This window comes from Biomphalaria glabrata, chromosome 9 (assembly GCF_947242115.1).
Source record: "Biomphalaria glabrata chromosome 9, xgBioGlab47.1, whole genome shotgun sequence".
Taxonomy (NCBI): domain Eukaryota; kingdom Metazoa; phylum Mollusca; class Gastropoda; family Planorbidae; genus Biomphalaria; species Biomphalaria glabrata.
In genome coordinates, this window is record NC_074719.1 from 5,958,427 (window position 1) to 5,979,272 (window position 20,846).

Below are 20,846 nucleotides of genomic sequence, written 5' to 3' on the forward strand. Positions count from 1 at the left end.
AGTCTACATCGCTCCACTGGGCTCCAGCTTGAACGAAAATGTTATCTAGAGAGTCGCCACCCGGGAATGAGAGAAACACAGCCTTAATTTGTTTTGTTTCAAGTCGTTGATTAAAAGTGACTTTTACTTTGAATTATTTACTTTGTATTTAAGTCGAAGAAAATATTCAGCGCTGAGTTGCTTCATTTGTTGGATAACATTTGTTAGATAACATTTGTAGGCAACTCTGAATCCGTGTAAGTCAGAGGATTGTGGATACAATGCACATCTCTCCAGAATACAATCGTGATAATTATTATGAAAGTGTACGGAACGTTGATCTCAAGGCCAAGACTGACCCAATAACAACAGAGGAGGTTACCATGGCCATTGCAGTGCTAAAGAACAAAAAAGCACCAGGGCTAGACACGGTGTCAGCAGAAATGCTAAAACATTTGATGGGGGGGGGGCAGTGCATTGTTAACAGAATGACTGATCTCTTAAATCTCTGTTGGCGAAATTCTAAAGTACCTGATGACTGACAAAAAGAAGTGATTGAAAATCTTAAAAAAAAAAAAAAAAGGGCAACTTGGCAGGCAGACTGCAACATCTGGAGGGGCATTACTCTCCTCTCTATCCCGGGCAAAGTTTTCAGCACTGTTTTGTTGAGACGGCTTCAACAGTCTGTTGATGAGAGGCTCAGAGAAGAGCAAGCAGGCTTCCGAGGAGGCAGATTATGTGCAGAGCAGATCTTCGTTTTACGAAATGTCATAGAATAAAGTCTCGACTTTAAGAAAGCTTTTTGGTAGTGTCCACCGAGAATCACTATGGAAAATAGTTAGAGAATATGGCATCCCAGAAAAATTCCCCAAGATTTTACGACACCTATACAGTCAGTCTAGTAGCTGCATTAAAAAAGAAGGAACAACCGAGTTTGTTTTTTTTTAGAATCGAGACAGAGGTGCATCTTATCTCCCTCCCTCTTCCTCCTAGCCATCGACTACATAAAGAGGAGAGAAATTAATCAGACTGTCTTCGATATTCCATGCCATGAACAAAACAGAATGACGGACTTGGACTTCGCCGATGACGTTGCACTACTCGGTGCAATGAATAAATGCATTCAAGAAATGACGGAGAGCCTAGATTCTAGATAGAGAGGCACCCAAAATTGGCCTCCGCAAAAACTTGGATAAGACTTAAATTTTGCAAGTGGGATATAGGGTGCCCCTGTCAGACTTGGCGAGTCAACGCTTGAAGTGTTGGACAAGTTCACATATCTTGGCAACAACTTATGAGGATGCCTACCATGATGTTCCGTGCCGAATAGGAAAGCCAGGGAGCATTTCCCAAAGGCTGCAGCCTATTTGGACAAGCCAATCAATTGGACTTGAGACAAAAATGCACCTTCTTAACACAATCGTGTGAGACATTTAAATCATCTGCCAAAATTGTGAAAAGACTAAATGTGGCTTAACAAAACTGGCTGAGACGGATTTTTGGGAGTCCGTTATATGGATCGGATCTCAAACAAATCCTATGCCGAACTTGTAGTCGAACACATAGTGATGTTGTGACAGAACATCCCGTGTGGTTTTCGGGACATTTTCTCTGACAAATTGAATTACGCATATACCAACAGCTGCGATGACATGGAGGCCAATACGAGGAAAGCGCAAACAGGGGCGTTCTCACATAACTTGGCGCTACACTTTCATGTAGGACATCAAAACAGTGGGCATCAGGTGGGAAGAGGCTTCAGACATTGCCAGTGACAGATCTTTGTGGAGACAGCTTGCCGCCTAATGCGGGAGGACCTAAGTCTAAATAAGTAAGTCTAACAGAACGTTGACAAAAGTTCCACAGCCATTGGCTTTTGTATTTTTTGCCTTCGGATTATACTTTAACTTACAATAACAAACAAGTCAATATATCCACGTCCATACCATATAACACTGTTGAGCATTGAAAGTTGTCTAGAAATTGTATATAGATCATGATCAATTGCACTATTCATTGTAGGCCTACTATACCCGCCGCGGCTCATCAATAAATTATAATCGTTGCTAATACAGGAGCATAAGTGAGTAGTCAGAACGAGATCAGTTTTCTTAAATGTTTATCACAAAGAATCAAAATGTCAGATTTCTGAATGCACGTAGGCCTATATCCGTGCATAGTGTATGATTCCTATAGTTGTACACGAGGGACAACACAACAACAGTGCGAATATGAGAGGAAAAAATGGACTGGTCTAAAAAAAATGCATTTAAATCGAATGGCGTTTTGGAACAGTGTCCAGGTAATTAGTCTTATTGGAATTTTTTTTTCTAGAAAAAAAAAAGGTGGGGGCATTTTTAAAATTTTGCACGCAGGCGCCACAACCGTCGAGGCGGCCCTGCCGACACATAGCCTATGTCATAGGCTGCGTCACCTCAAAAAAAAAAAAAAAAAACAATACCGCCCAACGAAACCAAAACTGTACTGGTTTTTTATGAACTGTGGGCTGAAATTTCGATTGACTGGATAACATTGTGTCACGGGCCGAATATGGCCCATATGTATTACTGAAATGGGTATCACGGAGTTATAGCCATATACGCGTGGATAGACACATTATCTTACTATTTTACCTCCGTATCACAAGACCCAAAATAGAAACCGATGATTTTATATTAAAGCGATTTTAGTAAAGCCATAGACATAAATATGGTAATATAATACCCTGTCTTAAGAGAGCTACTCTAATACTAGTAGGCCTACTATCTAAGTACTAGTCTATAATTATAATCTATATTTTGTATATAGATCTAGTATGTATGTAATAGTAATGTAAACTTAAAACTAGACTAGATCTATTCTAATCTAGAATCCTTACTTAGTAATACTAGAGACAGAGTGTAGGACTGTAGGACTGTAGTTAGATTTAAAAACATGATGAATAGTATATTAAATAATATTAGTATGTAATACTATAACTATACACTATACATACCTCTCCTCTATACTAGTAATAGTAAAGTAGTAGTATTAAGTACATTATTGACATTAAACATTATAGTTCATTATAGATAGTAAGATAATCATAGTACTATAGTACTAATACACTAATAGTAAATAGTAATAGTAGTATGATCACTGACACAGTGGTCACTAGTAACTAGTACTAGTAACAACTAGTTAATAAGTCGTCTAAGTAGTATCTAGTAGGCCTATATATGTATATTAGTATAATAGTATATATACTTATAGTACTATAGTCTATACTCTATAGTCTATAGCCAGTATAGGCCGTACTTATTTTATTATTATCATTTTTTTATTATGACTTATCATTTATGGCTTACATTACAAAATCAAACAGTCCAAGTCAAGACTAGTGACAGTACTCAGTTGAGTAGTACTGATTCGAGTGACTCTATCTTAGTTTAGACTTTAGTTAGAAGTCTATAGACTTCTAATCTATAGTTAACTTATTATTTGTATTATACTATAGTATATTTAATATGGGCAATATGGGTGTAGGTTTGATGAGGGAAAGTTATTTGTTTTTAAAAATAGTTTGAAAATTTTATATTGAACATTTACATTATGATCTAGGCCAAATGAAAGTAGGCTATAAGTATAGATCTAGATTCTATAAAATTTTAAATAATAAAAACTTGGGTGAATAAAATCATTTATATAGCGAAATTTTTATTCATAACATTCAATACATTGATGGTTGAAAATTGATTAAAAAGCAAACTGAAGAAGAATGGTGCACTAAATTAAGTGTTGATGTTTTTATGTTTACTGCACTAAGACGGTTTATATAGATTTTCACCTGTTTGTCTTCTCATAACATAGTTTCTTGTGGATATGATTTATGGAAAAAAATAAACTTATGTACCCCATAAGTTATTAGTCTGTGTTAGTTAAATAATACTAGATTTCAACAGCAAATAAGCCACACTCAACAATAAATTCATGAGTGAATTATTTATAAATAAAGTAAAGATTAGCAATTATACATACAAGACTGAACCATAATCTTCTAGTACACAATTTAATAAAAAGACAGACACAAAGATGAAGGCACATTCCTTGTTCCATATGCTAGGAAAACCAGTGACTTGGCAGAATTTAGGGCATTGGTTAATATGCATGACTGAATGCATGACGCGTAGGACATAATCATCTTCTTTTTTGAAGTAACGTCTGTATTATATAAATTATAAGTTAAGAAGATAAATACACATTAACAAATAACCTACACTCCTTACTACATTATGAGGTTGTCAATTGTAGTCAAAATGAATTTCCATTTGTTTGGATCAATAAAGTCATCTTATAAATCTCTTATCTCCCTTAGTTTCAAAATACATTTATTTTATGTATTATATATATTATTATATATAATGTTCACTGCACAGCTTTTGTTATTGATGTATATATAATAATCTGTTATGTCTGCAGACAAAGACGACATCAATACAACAGTTATGTGAATAAGGTCAATTGTCAAGTTTCATCAAAAGATTCTCAAAAATGATGGGAGTAAGCAAAATATTTAAATGTATTGAATGATTTTATTCTAATGCTAATCTATCCAATACTTAATTTGTTCTAGGGCAGAGATTATTGGGTGGAGATGAAACACTTAGATCCTCTTGTGCCATTTGTTGCATAGGTTGGCGAGCTCTTTCCACAGAAATTCCTTATAGGCCACACACAGCCTCTTCCCATCTGCTGTCCAGTCATTTTAAGAAGGTGCCAGCTCTAATGGGTACCTGACATTAGTTGGGGAAAAGTAAAGGTGGTTGGTCATTGTGCTTGCCACCTGACACCCTCGTTAACCGTGGGCCACAGAAACAGATGACCTTTAAGAAATTTGCCCTTAAGATCGCAAGGTCTGAAAGGGGAAATTACTTAAACTCAGTTTAATTAATGTATTTCCTCTTGTCTAAGAGTATGTCCCGCAAATATCTTGTAATGTTTGGTCACCATTTCATTTAAGGGGCGAGTGACCATGTGTGAATGGATTGTTTTATTGGGAATATCTTCACATTATATTCTTAGGCTCCTTCTCATCCATAGTTGTTGAGCCACATTTAGCCTCTTTTCAACATTAATGGATGACTTTCACATCTCGCAAGCCTAGGTGGCCATTGGGACAATGATTGTATTGAGGAGATGGATCTTGGTCTACAAGCTAATTGATTTGTTTGCCCATATGGGTGTTAATTTTCTGATGACAGCTCCTGCATTCCCTTCCTGACATGCAATTATGTGATATGCATCTCTATCACTTGCGATAACACTGCCTAAATAAGTGAACTTTGCTTTAAGGTGGTACTAGTTGACTTGAAGCCAATACACATAACTTTGGTTTTATCTAGGTTTATCTAAAATAAATAAATTAAGGCTTTTATATAGCGCTACTTTCATGCTCAGAGAGCTTTGGTCCAATCTCAGTTGTGGACCAGTGGGGGGAGGTGGTATCTAGGAGAAGGTTTTTCCGTGTTGCCTTTAGGCACTCAGTGAACATAACTCTGCCCGAGTCGGGTGTCGAACCTCGAGCCCCCTTCATAGGTAGCCAAGCTAAGCTAAGTTCAAGCGCACTTAGCCTCTCGACCACGCTTCCCGCTTCTAGGGGCAATGCTCTCCAGCATCTCTTGTACATTGGCCAACATTTCATTGTATTCTCAAGTCATGCTAAATCAATTTGTTTGATACATATATTTATTTTATTTTTTTCATTACAGAGACACTTTGACACTACAGTATCTTTGCATAATATTTTATTTCAAAACTGGAGTACCACCACTACAAAAGGTATGTAATGTAGACACAACAATATATGGACATCCACCGTATTGGTATGCTAAGCAAATTGTAATATTTTTTTAAAAACTATTTTTCCTGACAGGTGTTGTCCTGGCCTCATTCCTGGCTTTTCTTTTCACTTTCCTGTTTGAGGGACTTAAATCTTTAAAGTCTTATGTGGTGCTCCAGCGCAAACAGAATCCATATGCCAACAAAGAACTTGTAGCTAGAAGACGAGTTCAGATCAGTGATTCTCAGACCGATCTTTTATCCTCGTCTTTGATGAATCAGTTGAACAGATTGAGACTTACAAAATGGAGGTAATTTTGATGGGATAAAGTGTAACAGTTGCCAGTCTGATAAGTATATGTTTTTTTTCCTGTAGTAAGTTTCAGATGTTCCTTCAGAAATGAAAATTATTATATTCTAGCCCACACTTCCTGCTGGACAGCACAGGATTGAGTGGTGCATGGTTTAAACACAAGCAGGTGGATTTTCTCACTTTTTTTTGTTTAAAAAAATAAAAGGAAGATCTTTTTTTTTTACATATTTTAAATATAAACATTTATGTAATTTACTTAAGATCTTGGAAGTGTTTTCCTAGAAAAATCAAAGTGACAAAAATCTACTTAGGGTTAGTGTTACATATTGATGATGTTGCTTGTAAGAGTACCCCAGGTTACATAATAATGGGGATTGATTCTAAAAGAATACCCCATTCAACATAACAAAATTTTGATCAATTAAATTACCTATTAGCGGGTATAGCTAAAATAATTCAATTAGAATTATAGCTAGATTTAGGTATTTTAGATCAACAGATCAGTGTTAAAGGTGTGCTGGCACGTTCGTCCAGTGGCATATTGGCCCCTACTTGTATTTCCTAGGTTATTAAGTATAACCTCTAGGTATACAATTAAACTAATGTATGCAAAACAAGACTTAATAAAGTCGCAAAGTTTATTTACAACAAAAAAAAAGTCAAATAAATTAAATTAAACCAGCACAGGCCTTCTCAACACAAAATCAACAAAAGTTACACATTCAAAAATAGTATGGCAAACCACCCTAGTCATATGTTACAACTAAATACACAATCTATTGTCATATTTGCTAAATCACACATCAGTGTAAACAAAAATGAAGGTCAATACACAACCACTTTTGGCCTCTCTGGGGTCACAGGCTTCAGGCCAACACAGCCACATTTAGACAAAATAAAAGGGTCATGATGACTATAAGCTTCAGGGAAGCCTATAAGCTTCATAGAATCCCACTTATAGTCATCCGTTCAGTAAAGTTTATCTGATGATTCATTATAGAATTGAATCCCTCAGAGACAAGGCTAGAAAAATGTCACGTTTGGGAGTACCCCAGGATGCATAACATCAGGGTTAAAATATACTGCCTGGAAATCATTTGAGGCTATATCTACTAATTAATACATTATATAAAAGACAATAATGACTAAAGATATACTTAGCCCAAAGATCTCCAGAGCAGGGCACACTTCTCCCGAGTACCCCAAGACACACGACACAACTAACAGAAAAAAAAATACAATTTACAACACAGGTCCAATGGTCAAGCTGGTAAATCAGGAGCAAGTGGTCACTAAATACGCTCTACATGCCCTTATGTAAACTTCCTAAGGGAAATCACTCCTGTCTTTACAATAGCTCAAAAATAGTTATTTCCCCATTATGTCACAGATAGCATATGATAACAAATTGTTCAAAATAATCACCTTTTCCCCACCATAAGACATTTTTAAAATGATAATGATAGTCTTGTGTGTTTAATAATGATATTAGTCTTGTGTTTTACATAATGATGATAGTCTTGTGTTTAATAAAGATATTAGTCTTGTGTTTTACATAATGATATTAGTCTTGTGTGTTTAATAATGATGATGGTCTTGTTTGTTACATAATGACTATCAGAACTACCTGTGTGCTTTAGGCAGCATATAATATTACTAAATTTTAAGTCTACACTGGTGCTATTTTCCAATGATTTTGGTAACTGAAATAAATTTACTTTGTCAATAATGATAACTTAATGTAACTAATTTTAGAACTTTCTCAAAGTGATAATTTTTTTTTAGACGGATCATGTTTACTGTGGAGTCAGCATTGAATCTTGTCAGTTTCTTCTATGGCTACCTTCTAATGTTACTTGTGATGACCTACAGTGTCTGGCTTGTGCTTGCAGTTTTGTTGGGTAGGTCAGCATGTTTTTTAGCTAGAGTAACACTTTGCTGCCTTTTAAGTTGTTTCTAGGTATTTTAGCTTCTAGTGCTATGTTGATGTCAACTAAAATTGTCAGGTTTAGTTTTGCTTTATTTTTTTTTTATGACTGGCTTCATGGGATAGTGCCAAGATGGCATTGTTAAAGAAATAATTGTGTTAAAAGTTTGTCAATGTTTCTCATTTTGGTGGCAGAAGATTACATTTCCTTGAGATGGTATATTATTTTCATGACAGTTGCTGAGTATTGCACTTCTTAGAAGTTCAATTTTACTGGAAAAGTGGTAAGTGCTAAGCATTAGAACCCAGGGTCAGCGGTACCATTCACCTGTTGGGTGAGTCATAGTAGCTGAATGTTGTATTGGCCACAATACACTTAAGTGACATGGTTACATTTACTGCATACTGCAAATACTGATTATATCAGCAAAAAAGGGCAGCAAAGATTACGACTACTAAGAAAACTGTCCTCGTATAATGTTAGCGAAAAGGCCTTGGCTATGTTTTATCACGCTCACATCTGCAATATTTTCAGTTTCAATATCACTGCCTGGTATGGCAATCTGAGCATTAAAAATAGGAATAAACTTCATAGAATCCTCAATGCTGCTGGCAAAATCATTGGCAAAAAACAAACCCCATTTGGGCAGTTGTTTGAGACAAACATCTATAAAAAAGCTAACAAGATCCTCGAAATAAAGAATCACCCTTTGTGTCAGGATTTTGTGATTTTACCATCACAAAAGAGATACAAGACACCGATAGCAAAGACAAACAGACACAAACACTCTTTTGTTCCCCTGGCAATCAAATCATTAAATAAGAACAATCTGGTATAAACTTTGTCACATGTAAATTATGAGTGAGTCTGGTGTGAATGTACACTTTGGTTTCTTATAGTTATAATGTTTTTTGTTTGGTGTAATGCACAAATTGTAAGACAAATTTCCTTACGGATAATAAAGATTATTATTATGTTAGAAATGAACGAGTAGTCATTCTCTGGCGCTGCCAGGGTCGAGTTTCGCTAAAGAGAAACAAAATTCATCGTAGTCCCTTTAACAGTTTCCACTGAGGAATTTTCTGGTGATGTGGCAGGTCTGCAGCAGTACCGCCCTCTGACAGGCAACGAAGATGTTCCTAGGAATGTTAAGGGCCTTGAAGGTGTCTGTGAGGTCAGTTGTTATTATCCCCTTGGTTGATATAACAATGGGGTATATTGTTATTTTGGACAATTTCCATAGACGCTTAATCTCCAAGCCTAGGTTCCCATATTTTCTTTGTTTTTCTATCTCAGTTTTTCTTAAATTATGAGACATTGGTACGGCGATATCGATAATGGTAGCGGTTTTTTCTTTTTTATCGATGAACAGCAGATCTGGGCGATTGAAATCTACCGTTTTGTCGGTCAGAATAGGCCTATCCCAGTACAGCAGATGTTCAGTAGACTCGAGAACCTCTTGCGGAGAGTATTTATAATAAGGGGGAGTGTCCTTACTGATCAATTTGTACGTCAAAGCCAGGTGTTGGTGTATTAGCTTTGCAACTTGGTTATGGCGACCCAGGTAGGCTGATTCTGATAGGGCTGGACATCCTGCCATAATGTGTTCAATCGACTCGCCCACATTTCCACATTTTCGGCATTTGTCGACAACATTATTATTATTATTATTATTATTATTATTAATAAGCTATGTCACTAAATTTTTCTATGAGATGAATCATAGTCATTCTACGACTGAAGTAGCCTATCAACAACCTTTTTTTTTTTTTTTTTTGATGAAGTATTTCTTTATTATAGCTTCAAAGAGAGCCGAGTTGTTTTATTTCTTGTTTAATTTGTCTAGGTACAGGAGTTGGATATTTCTTCTTTCACCCAATTAATGAACATTTAATGATGAAGTTGTCACCTAGACCTACAAGTTTCTACTCTTCAGATACAAATTCTGTTCTGGTTTCTCAACATGGAGGTAATGTTGTTGTTTTTTTTTTTGAAACTTTTTATTAATTATTTAAGATTTTTTTATACCATCATTGCAATTCAACTGGTTTTTCATTTTATTTTAAAGCCACTTATTTATGATATTAACCCTGATTCAAAACATGATTTTTTTTATCTCTGCTGCTAAGGAGTATTTCCATTTAACAGGACTGAACACACTGTAAGCCATTGTGAATGTTAAATAGATGTTCTCTGTATTGCTTGACTTATTTTATGTTCATGACTTTTATTGTCTGTCACATGTTTGCAGGAAAGTCTGTACACTTTAAGTTTCTAAGGAGGTCTTGTGAATTTCAGTGTTGAGGTCAGACTGTGATTAGACTGCGTGTTGTTGGCATTGGTTTGACTTTCAGGGATGATGATTCTTGTCAATTTTATAGTAGAACATTGACATATCTTCACACTATGAAGTTTACGTTTGTTATTCACCTTTCAGTCACCACCTTTTCGTTAAAATCTATTTGTCGTCTTCTATAAACTGTGTGCACTTGTCTGTCACAGCCTTAAATCTTGGTATTATTTGTCTGTATGTAAGAAACCTAAGTATTTCTAGAGGACCAATGTGTCTTTAAAAATGTCGGACAAATGTTTCTTTAAAAATGTCAGACAAATGTGTCTTTAAAAATGTCAGACAAATGTGTGTATAAAAATGTCAGACAAAAGTGTCTTTAAAAATGTCAGACGAATGTGTCTTTAAAAATGTCAGACTGTTACGGTCGTAGCGCAGCACGGTGTGCATGAATAATGGTGCGAATTGGTGTAATGAATGGAAGTGATGTTGAAAAGGGGAAGCCGGGAGAGATTGACAGGAAGAGAAATGAAATGTTCGTATTTACATAACTTGTTGTAATATTAAAGTATTTATAGAGTAATAACCTGAGAGTCTATTATTATTTCAAAGAGTCTTGTGTCGTAACAAGTGGCGCCCAACGGAAAAGGCAAGACCTGCGTTATAACGGTATCTAATTCCTGTCTACTGAGGTATTACTAGTACTACAAAGTGTAACAAAATCTCTAGATCTCTAGATCTATTAAGATTGAGAAAGTTAGCGTCATCTAAATCTCTAAAGCTATGTACTAGACTCACTGGTAAACATAAACCTTTAGTTGAAACTTAACTAAAAACATTATTGCTGAATTAATCAATTGGATTAACATTTAAATCTAGATTTATATCATTATAATTATTATGACGGCCCATTCTCTACATTCACCAATGTGAAAACGTACATCTTCATTGGTCTGGCGGGTCATAGTTCTCAACAATAACCTTTAACATTCAATATTGATGGAAATTTGTACGATTATTAGCACTGCTGTGGGCAACACTAGTGAATTTTGACTACGGTGGAGAACAGTGCCTATTTAGGACCAACGGATGTACACTGACTACGGCATATAGACAAACAACGAAAGATTCATATCACCGGCGGAGAATATACACTAGCATTGGCAGTTATACCAGCAGGAAGAAGAATATTCCGGGAAGTAGATACATATTTGTATTCGAATAACATTAAACGTTTGTTTCATTACATTACATTTAGATAGGAACATTGTTTCCAGACATTAAGTATAGGAGAATCAAATATATTTAATGGATATGGCCAGATAACTCGATAAAGAAAAATTAAAAATGGCGGATAAAGCTGAAATAGTTGCTTTGAAAGAAGAAGGGAGACTATTGGAATTAGAAGGAGCAGAGCTGAGAAAATATGTACAAGAAAGATTAATAGAAAGAGAGAAACTAGTCAAGGAAAAGGAAATAGAGAAAGAGAAGTTAGCCATGGAAAAAGAAAGAGAGAAAGAGAAGTTAGTCATGGAAAAGGAAATAGAGAAAGAGAAGTTAGCCATGGATAAAGAAATAGAGAAAGAGAAGTTGGCTATCAGTAAAGAGAAATTAGTTACGGATAAAGAAATTGAGAAAGAGAAGCTAGCTATAGAGAAAGAAAGGTTAGCCATAGAGAAAGAAAAGTTGGAAATAAAAAAAGGAAAAGCTAAAGATGAAGGTACTGGAAAGAAAAATGACGTGTCTGGAAATAAATTGGCAAAATATAAAGGTACAATGTTTGATGAGAATAAAATAGACATAGATATTTTCTTAAAGAAGTTTGAAATTGAAATGAAAGAATTGGCTTTTCCTGAAGATAAATGGACATTTTTGTTATCGAAGTCATTTGCAGCGGAGGTACCGTCAAAGATCTGCATGAATCAGAATAATTACCAAATAGTAAAGGAGCAATTACTACGAACATTTGGAAAAACTGAGGCGTTTTATCGTCAACAATATGTTAATTGCACCATTGAAACCAACGAGGATCCCCAAACATTTTTAGACAAGATGAATAGCTACTTTGACAATTGGACAGAGTCATCAAAAATAGAGAAGACGTTTGATGGACTAAAGGTATTTCTTATGCTGGATAAAGTCATTTATGAGAGTCAGGACGAACTAAAAATATTCCTGCTGGAGAGAAAGCCAAAATCTGTAGATGAGATTGTAAAATTAATAAGGGCTTACAAAGTGGCGCATCCTGAAAAAAAGTTAAACAGAGGTAGCGATATTGAAGAAATAGTAGCATTTAATAGAGCTAGAGAAACACAAGACAGTTATAGCAACAATAGAAGATTTAGATATGAAGGACAGAATAGGTTTAGAGGACAAGGAAGGAGCCAAATAGATAGTAGACAAGGCCAGTATAATAGCTACAGATATCAAGGAAGATATCAAGGAAACAGACAGGGAAGATATGACGGCAGAAGAAATGGAAGAGATCAAAGTTTGTCGTTATTGTCGAGTTCGGGAGGTCTAGATTGTTTTCAAACATTTGTAGGAAATAAGGCTGCAAGAACGATAAGGGACACTGGGAGCACTATTGTTGGAATAAACAGAAAATTGGTTGAAGATCATGAATATACTGGAAAAAACAAAGCATGTATTATGTTTGATGGTAAAACAGTTCGATTACCCGTGGCCCGAGTGAACATTAAAACACCGTATTATACCGGGATCGTAGAGGCATGTGTTATAGACCATGATCAAATTGATTTGATTATTGGCAATATACCAAACATAAAGAAGTGCACGGAAAATGAGATAGCAGTTTGGAAAAATTGTTGTGGAATGGCCACTACTCGATCCTGTAGTAAAGATGTAGAGGAAGGAGATTTGGCAAAGTTGTTCGAGTTATCAACTAAGGAAAAAGAGCAAGATGAAGAACAACATGAAAACACAGAAACAATTGAAATCAAAGACATAGGATTTAACAAAGAAAAATTTATCACAAAACAAAAAAATGATCCAGAGTTACGCCAACTAGCAAAGAAAGGAGGTAGAGGAGGAAGATTCTATGTAGAAAGAGGAACTCTTGTTAGAGAGATTGAATGGCATGGAAAAAAAGTAATCCAGTTTGTGGTACCCAGAGAATTCAGGCAACTTGTAATGGAAAATGGACACGATATAGCACACACAAGACATCTGGGACTACACAAAACGAAACTAAGAATATTTCAGAATTTTTATTGGCCATCAATTAATAAGGACATAAAAAGTTATGTGACTTCGTGCCAACTATGTTCTAGAAAAGGAGCAAGAAACATAAAAGCACCATTACAAAGGGTGGATGTACCAGATAGACCATTTAGTAAAATAGCGATTGATTTAATATCATGTTCTATAATACTTGTTTTTCCAGGTAAATCCGTAAAAATATTCTTATACTCCTCAATTAGTACCTTGATTTCTTTAGCTCTATCAAGAGAAACTCCATCCACCATGACATCCTTCCATGTTTGCCTACTTTCTGTTGCCACTGTCTCTATTGGTCTAAACCTTTCCTCTGTCTCCATTTCTTTCGTCACACAGGCACTCATTGTCATTGACTCATCCTTACTCCTTTCTTCACTTCTTTGTCTTGGTGTAAATTCTTTTAACAAATCCACGTGAAATATTTTTAACATCGAATCAATGTCTATTTCATAATCCATATCGCTAATTTTCCTTGCTACTTTGTATGGTCCCAGCCAATTTGTGCCCGAAGCATTATTGTTATCCTTATGTAAGACCAAAACATCTTGTCCTACCTCTAATTCCGTCATTTTTCTATGTTCATTCACTCTGGAATGTGTTAATTCATTTCTCTCTAGCATCTGTCTATCCGCTTCTTCACATGCCTTTATAATCTGATTTCTAGTTTCTGTCACAATATCATAACTGTCATTAGTTACTATATGATCATGTGGGATTATCAAATCTTTCAATATTGTCATTGGACCTCGTGGATTTCCTCCATAAATCATTTGAAATGGTGAAAACCCTGTTATTTCATTACGACTCTCCCTGTAAGCAAATAGTATTGACGGTATTGCCTGGCAAGTACCTCTAAAACAAGAAGCTAAACCATTATCGGCATTTAAGACACCTTCGGGCATATATCAATGGAATGTGATGAGCTTTGGCTTGGTAAATGCTCCAGCTACGTTTAACAGAATGATGGCCAAATTATTCAGCCATAGAAGAGACACAATTTGTTATTTAGATGATATATGCATTTTTAGTGAGCAATGGGATGAGCATATACAAAGCCTTGGGGAGGTTTTTAAAATTATCAAAGAAAACAATTTAACATTGAAACCAACAAAAATAAAAATTGGCCTAAGTGAAATTTCATTTTTGGGGTATAAGATTAAAAATGAGTACATTACACCATTAGAAGAAACTGTATCAAAAATATTGGACATTAAGGTACCAAAGACAAAGAAGCAAATTAGAAGCCTTTTGGGTCTATGCAACTTTTATAGAAAATTTATCTCAAATTTTTCAGAAATAATTGAACCCTTAACAAATTTAACAAAGAAAGGAAAACCTAACAATATAGTGTGGACGGAGGAATGTCAAGAAGCACTGGACATAATTAAAACTTTCTTTTCTGGGGCACCGATTTTGAAATTACCTGACAATACTAAGGAATTTATTTTGGCTACTGATGCATCAGCCATTGCAATAGGAGGCTGTCTAATGCAAAAATGGAATGGTGTCCCACATCCTGTTTTATATGTGAGTAGAAAACTGACCGCAGCTGAGTTGAAATATGCCACCATTGAAAAGGAAGGACTAGCCATTGTATGGTGTATAACAAAATTAGGGTTCTACCTAATGGGAGCTAAATTTGAACTATGGACGGATCACGCTCCCTTGGCCTTCATTAATACAAATAAACTAGGGAACAACAGAATAGCCAGGTGGGCATTGCAAATTATGGATTACAACTTTGAGGTCAGGACAATACCAGGGAAAGACAATGTGATAGCTGACACATTATCACGTTGTACCTAAGGAGGAAAAGAAATGGAAGTAAGGAAAGGAGCTAGGCCACGTCAATTTTGTTTCTGTTGGTTGGTCAAAATAATAATGTCAGTAAAATCATTTTGGTGAGAACACAATGAATAGCAGTGTAATGAATAGACATCTATAACAGATTGGAACATTTTGTAAATATACACATACTACATGTATATGTAATCGAAGACTATATGGACTGACGAAGCTTTGTTACATGTGTGAGGTGTCGAGATATTAATATATGGTGTTATATTGAGAATTTGATGAAACCATTGTTAGAAATGTAAAATATAGTATTACAGTTACATAGTTAATTATAGTTTATAATTGTGAATTATGAGATTTACTCTGATTGGTTCGTTGGGGAAGTCTGGACATTATACATTGGGATGGATGTAAGTAATTTTGAACCTAAAATAATAATGTAGAGAATGGTGATATGTAATGTTGCTGTTGGAGGTTGTTGTTGTTTTTTGTTGTTGGCTTTTACCTGGTTTTAAAGAATGAGAATTAATGAAGATAATATAATTATATTGAACAGTGATTTATAATTTTATTTGATATTTAAAAGACGTTCGATGTACATCGAACTTGGCAAACAAGGGGGGTGTTACGGTCGTAGCGCAGCACGGTGTGCATGAATAATGGTGCGAATTGGTGTAATGAATGGAAGTGATGTTGAAAAGGGGAAGCCGGGAGAGATTGACAGGAAGAGAAATGAAATGTTCGTATTTACATAACTTGTTGTAATATTAAAGTATTTATAGAGTAATAACCTGAGAGTCTATTATTATTTCAAAGAGTCTTGTGTCGTAACACAGACAAATGTGTCTTTAAAAATGTCAGCTTTGTTGGGATTCATGTTGCTGAGAAAGTAGCAACGCCAAAAAAAATAGTTATGTTCCTTTTTTGTGCGTGTTGAAAAGTCTGTTAGAAAAGAATGTTGTACCTCACTTTGTTGTAAAATTCACTTTGTATTGACAACTCTCACTGTGGTTCAAACCTGCACCCATCTCCCTGTGATTCAAACCTGCACCCATCTCCTTGTTGATCAAACCTGTACCCATCATCTCCTTGTTGATCAAACCTGTACCCATCTCCCCGTGGATCAAACCTGTTGCCATCTTTCTGTTGATCAAACCTGTAGCCATTTTTCTGTTGATCAAGCCTGCATTTAGGTTGTCTTAATGCATAGTTTGTGTGCTGTGTACTATTCATATAACATAATCATTAAGTTAGGTCTTATTCAATCTATCCCAAACTTTACTACATGACTGAAGTGCACATTTCTTTGACTTTTTTGTGTGTGATTTTATTGTCATTATTTCTTTTATGACAGAACTGTACGCAGCTTTTACTTTACTTTATGATAGAACTGTACACTGATTCAACTTTACTTTATGATAGAACTGTACACAACTTTAATTTTACTTTATGATAGAATTGTACACAGCTTTAACTTTACTTTGTGATAGAACTGTACACTGATTTAACTTTACTTTATGACAGAACTGTACATTTCTTTAACTTTACTTTAAGACAGAACTGTTTACTGATTTAACTTTACTTTATGACAGAACTGTACAATGATTTAACTTTACTTTATGACAGAACTGTACAATGATTTAACTTTACTTTATGACAGAACTGTACATTTCATATTTTGATTCACTTATTGTATGTGTTGATTTGAATTGATTCCCACACAACGTTACATTATTAACATCAAGCCAAAGTTGTTTTCGCCTTTACTGCAGTAGTACATGGTGTTTTTATGTTCGGACCAATAAGACATAGTGTATAATATAAAGTGTATCATGAAATTTATAAAAATGTAAACATTTGTTGTATTTTAACATTATTCTATTTTTAAAAAAAATTGTTTTCTTTGTTTACTAGGATAAAAGTTAATTTGTAGGTTAAAACTAATGTACAGTTCTGAGTCTGAAGCGATTAATCTGAAAGCTAATTAGGCCTTTACTGATAAGATTAATTATCTTCAGCAATTATCTCCCTTAAGCTTGCATCAATATTCAGTAATTAATACATTTGTTTACTTAGATATTTGTTAAAAACTTGAAAATTCAGAAAAAAACAACCAATTTTACCGTAATAAATGTGTATATTTGTTGACTTAAAATGAAGGGTATCCACAAGCGTAGGATCTAAACGGGTGTAAAGAACTAAAGAGTTATAAATAAATGTTCCTTTTTTTAAAATCATTCATTAGAGCCAAGTATTGCTCCTGCATAAAGTCAGCATCTTTATTAAAGGAGGAGTTTACAATTCGTTTCTCCACAATTAGGTGCTCTACAATAAGGTGCTATACAATTAGGTGCTCTACAATAAGGTGCTCTACAATTAGGTGCCACCATTGACATGAAGATTATTCTTTAGAAATGTATTCTATTTCTCATACATATTTTATGTATTCCTAGAACACTCAAGATTACTCCAGTCAACTGTGAGGAACTATGAAGGTTTATGATAGATGTCACATCATTGGGACATCAACCAGAGATCTGTTTGTTTTTTGTGCAGAAGCAATTCCTTTACTATGTTTTTTAATGATTTTTTTTTTATATGTTGATTTTTTCATTTGCAATCTCAGTTATTAGGGCAATGGTTCTAGCTGAAAGTATTCCTTGAAATGTAATACATTGTATTGAGATTTCATTAGAATTAAATGTTGATATCTAATTCTATAGGAGTGAAATTGTTATTATAAGATACACTACTAATCATAAACAAATCATCTAATTTGACAAAATGTCTTTTTTTTTTTTTACATTGAGTTACAAGAAATATTAAAATTTCCAATTAGTTTTTTTTTATGCTCATAATACCCTAAAAATTTAAGATGAAATTTTTCTAAGATAACTAAGCAATATTCATTAATTACTAAAATGAAAAAATATTTTTGTTAATTGTATACAATATTAATATTATTTTTTTTCCCTTATTGTTATTACAAAATTACACTGGACTATCATATTTATTTGATTTATTGGCATTTTGGAACTTTGTAATGCTTCATAACTATAATCTCATTTTTCTTGACCTGACATTTTGTACAAAACCTTTGTGATAATTTTATATTTTTTTTTATACCAACTAAACTGTTTGCCCCTCAATAATTCTGTTTATTATTTCATGAAATGTTTATATTATGAGTTTACAACAGGGCTGATTATCTGGTCATGTGGTAAGGGCTCTGGACTGTCATCTCATTGGTCCCATATTCAAACCCTGACTGCTGCCATCCCTTGTGGTCCATGGTAGGTTTGTCTCGGATTTACTAATCTTAAATTATATTTAAAACAAACAAAAAACAAAATAATGTTGGAAAAAAAAAACAACACTTTTATAGAATAATTTTATATCAAGTGTAAATTTTTTTTTTCTGTGAGGATGATATCTCAGTGAATTAATCTTGTTTCAACCAAGTCTTCTTGTTTTTTTTTTTGGGGTGGGGGGTGGGGGAGCGAGGGGTTGTATATTTGTGTCACACCTTAAGTTACCATGAAACACCATTCTAAATGATTGTGAACCTTTGACTCTATAAAAAAAAAAGACAGCCCATAATTTCAAAAGGCACAAATAAAGTTTTTCCTTTGAGATGTATTTCTATGTTTTTAAAACCAAGCTTTGTGACAAACTGTTTGTGATGGGCAAAGGAACAACAGTTGAAATGTCAAATACCTATTTGAGCTGGGTAGATAGATGGTTGTTTTCATCATCATTTCCTTAACATCTCTCTCTTTACTGCAATTTAACTCATCACTTGACCACAATTTAAAAAAAAATATATTTTACTTAAATTTTGTGTTGATATTAACCCATTTAGCATGTTTTTGCTATAATGGCGTTTGTTTCATTTACTTGATCTCACTGCTTGTATTTTTTGTTTTCCTGTAAAGTTTTAAATTTGCTTTAATCAGCAGTTAACTAGGCTCTCACCAATCATCTAGTTGCCCCTTGGGAATTTAATAGTCTCTCACCAATCATCTAGTTGCCCCTTGGGAGTTTAATTCTCACCAATCTAGTTGCCCCTTGGGAGTTTAATAGTCTCTCACCAATCATCTAGTTGCCCCTTGGGGGTTTAATAGTCTCTCACCAATCATCTAGTTGCCCCTTGAGAGTTTAATAGTCTCTCACCAATCATCTAGTTGCCCCTTGGGAGTTAAATAGTCTCTCACCAATCATCTAGTTGCCCCTTGGGAGTTTAATAGTCTCTCACCAATCATCTAGTTGCCCCTTGAGAGTTTAATAGTCTCTCACCAATCATCTAGTTGCCCCTTGGGAGTTAAATAGTCTCTCACCAATCATCTAGTTGTCACTTGAGTTCTTGCTGCAACTATAACCCACTTAATTAACTCGGTTGGATCGCTAAAACCCAAACTTTATTGTCCCTTCATTAATCTCACATTGGCAACTTTCCTCATGAAAATTGTCATCCTTCTGGTCCTTCACTCCTACATTCCAGCTGACACATAAAGTAAGCATTCTACTCTACAATGATACACACATTCATCTGGGACTTTGCCTGACAGTTGCCTGATCTTGTCATATATTTTTTTAGATTATCCCTTTGAAACGTATTGAACTTTGTATTTGATCGTTTTTATTTTCTTGATTCAAGCACAAATCTTAATCTCACTCTGATTTTTTGTTTTCATGTATTTAGGGTCGGGGTGCCCTTTGTTGTGATGTCCCAAGGAATTGTCAGAAAAAATTGTTAGAGACTTTGTTTATTTATTGAACTTAAGTAACTCACTTTTAAATTGATGATTTTAACAAAAATTCATTAGCTAACAAGTACTGAGTTTTTACAAATATCGCAATTTCGGCACTTAACTTAAAAAATTACCTTTTATTGTTTCCTCTTGTTTAAACATACTCTACTTATGTATATATGTAGGTTTGCTATAATATATTAATAAATGATACTCAGATGTAAAGTTCAAAACTTCTGCAGTTATTCTATACCACATTAAATCATTTTGGTGAACTTGATGTGGGTCTTTTCACATTGTAACATCCTCTCAAATAAAAATGTTGACATTGACAGATTCAGTTCTGTCTGAGTTGTGTAGTTCAAGATCAGATTTAGATGTCAACTTTCAGAGATTCAGTTCTGTGTGTTCTTGCTTGGTAACACTTTATTAATGTATTTGTGTACCTTGCACACTTAAAGACTGATCATTTAGGAACAAATCTGACATTTTTTTAATGCATGCAAAAGTTATTTTTCCATGACATGTAAGTGGGCGAATGTTGTAAAATTGTATTGAAACTTGTTGTAAGCCATTCAAGAATACAAATGTACTTCACCTAATGATGTTTTAAATGCTGTAAATATTCTATACCTTCACCTATCTCTTAGTCTGTTGGACCGTTAAGGCACCACACAAGACCTTCGACTGTCTTTCTCCATTCCTCTGTCTTTTGCCTTTGATAGAAGGTC

The 20,846-nt window shown here is 34.5% G+C and overlaps 1 protein-coding gene across 4 annotated transcripts; it reads left to right on the forward strand.

Moving 5' to 3' along the window:
• The first annotated feature begins 2,541 nt into the window (after positions 1-2,541).
• Positions 2,542-20,362, forward strand: LOC106079060 (probable low affinity copper uptake protein 2). Of its 4 annotated transcripts, none has more exons than XM_056041317.1 (8): positions 2,542-2,691; positions 4,438-4,518; positions 5,727-5,796; positions 5,891-6,107; positions 7,895-8,010; positions 9,884-10,006; positions 10,167-10,198; positions 17,818-20,362. In XM_056041317.1, exons 2-8 carry the CDS (start codon positions 4,510-4,512, stop codon positions 17,845-17,847), a joined length of 597 nt encoding a protein of 198 aa, XP_055897292.1. In that variant the 5' UTR covers positions 2,542-2,691; positions 4,438-4,509; the 3' UTR covers positions 17,848-20,362. The 4 variants fall into 4 exon arrangements, with proteins under 4 accessions (XP_055897292.1, XP_055897295.1, XP_055897294.1 ...); XM_056041319.1 differs by having other exon boundaries at positions 2,569-2,749; XM_056041318.1 differs by having other exon boundaries at positions 2,569-2,732.
• The last annotated feature ends 484 nt before the right edge of the window (positions 20,363-20,846 follow it).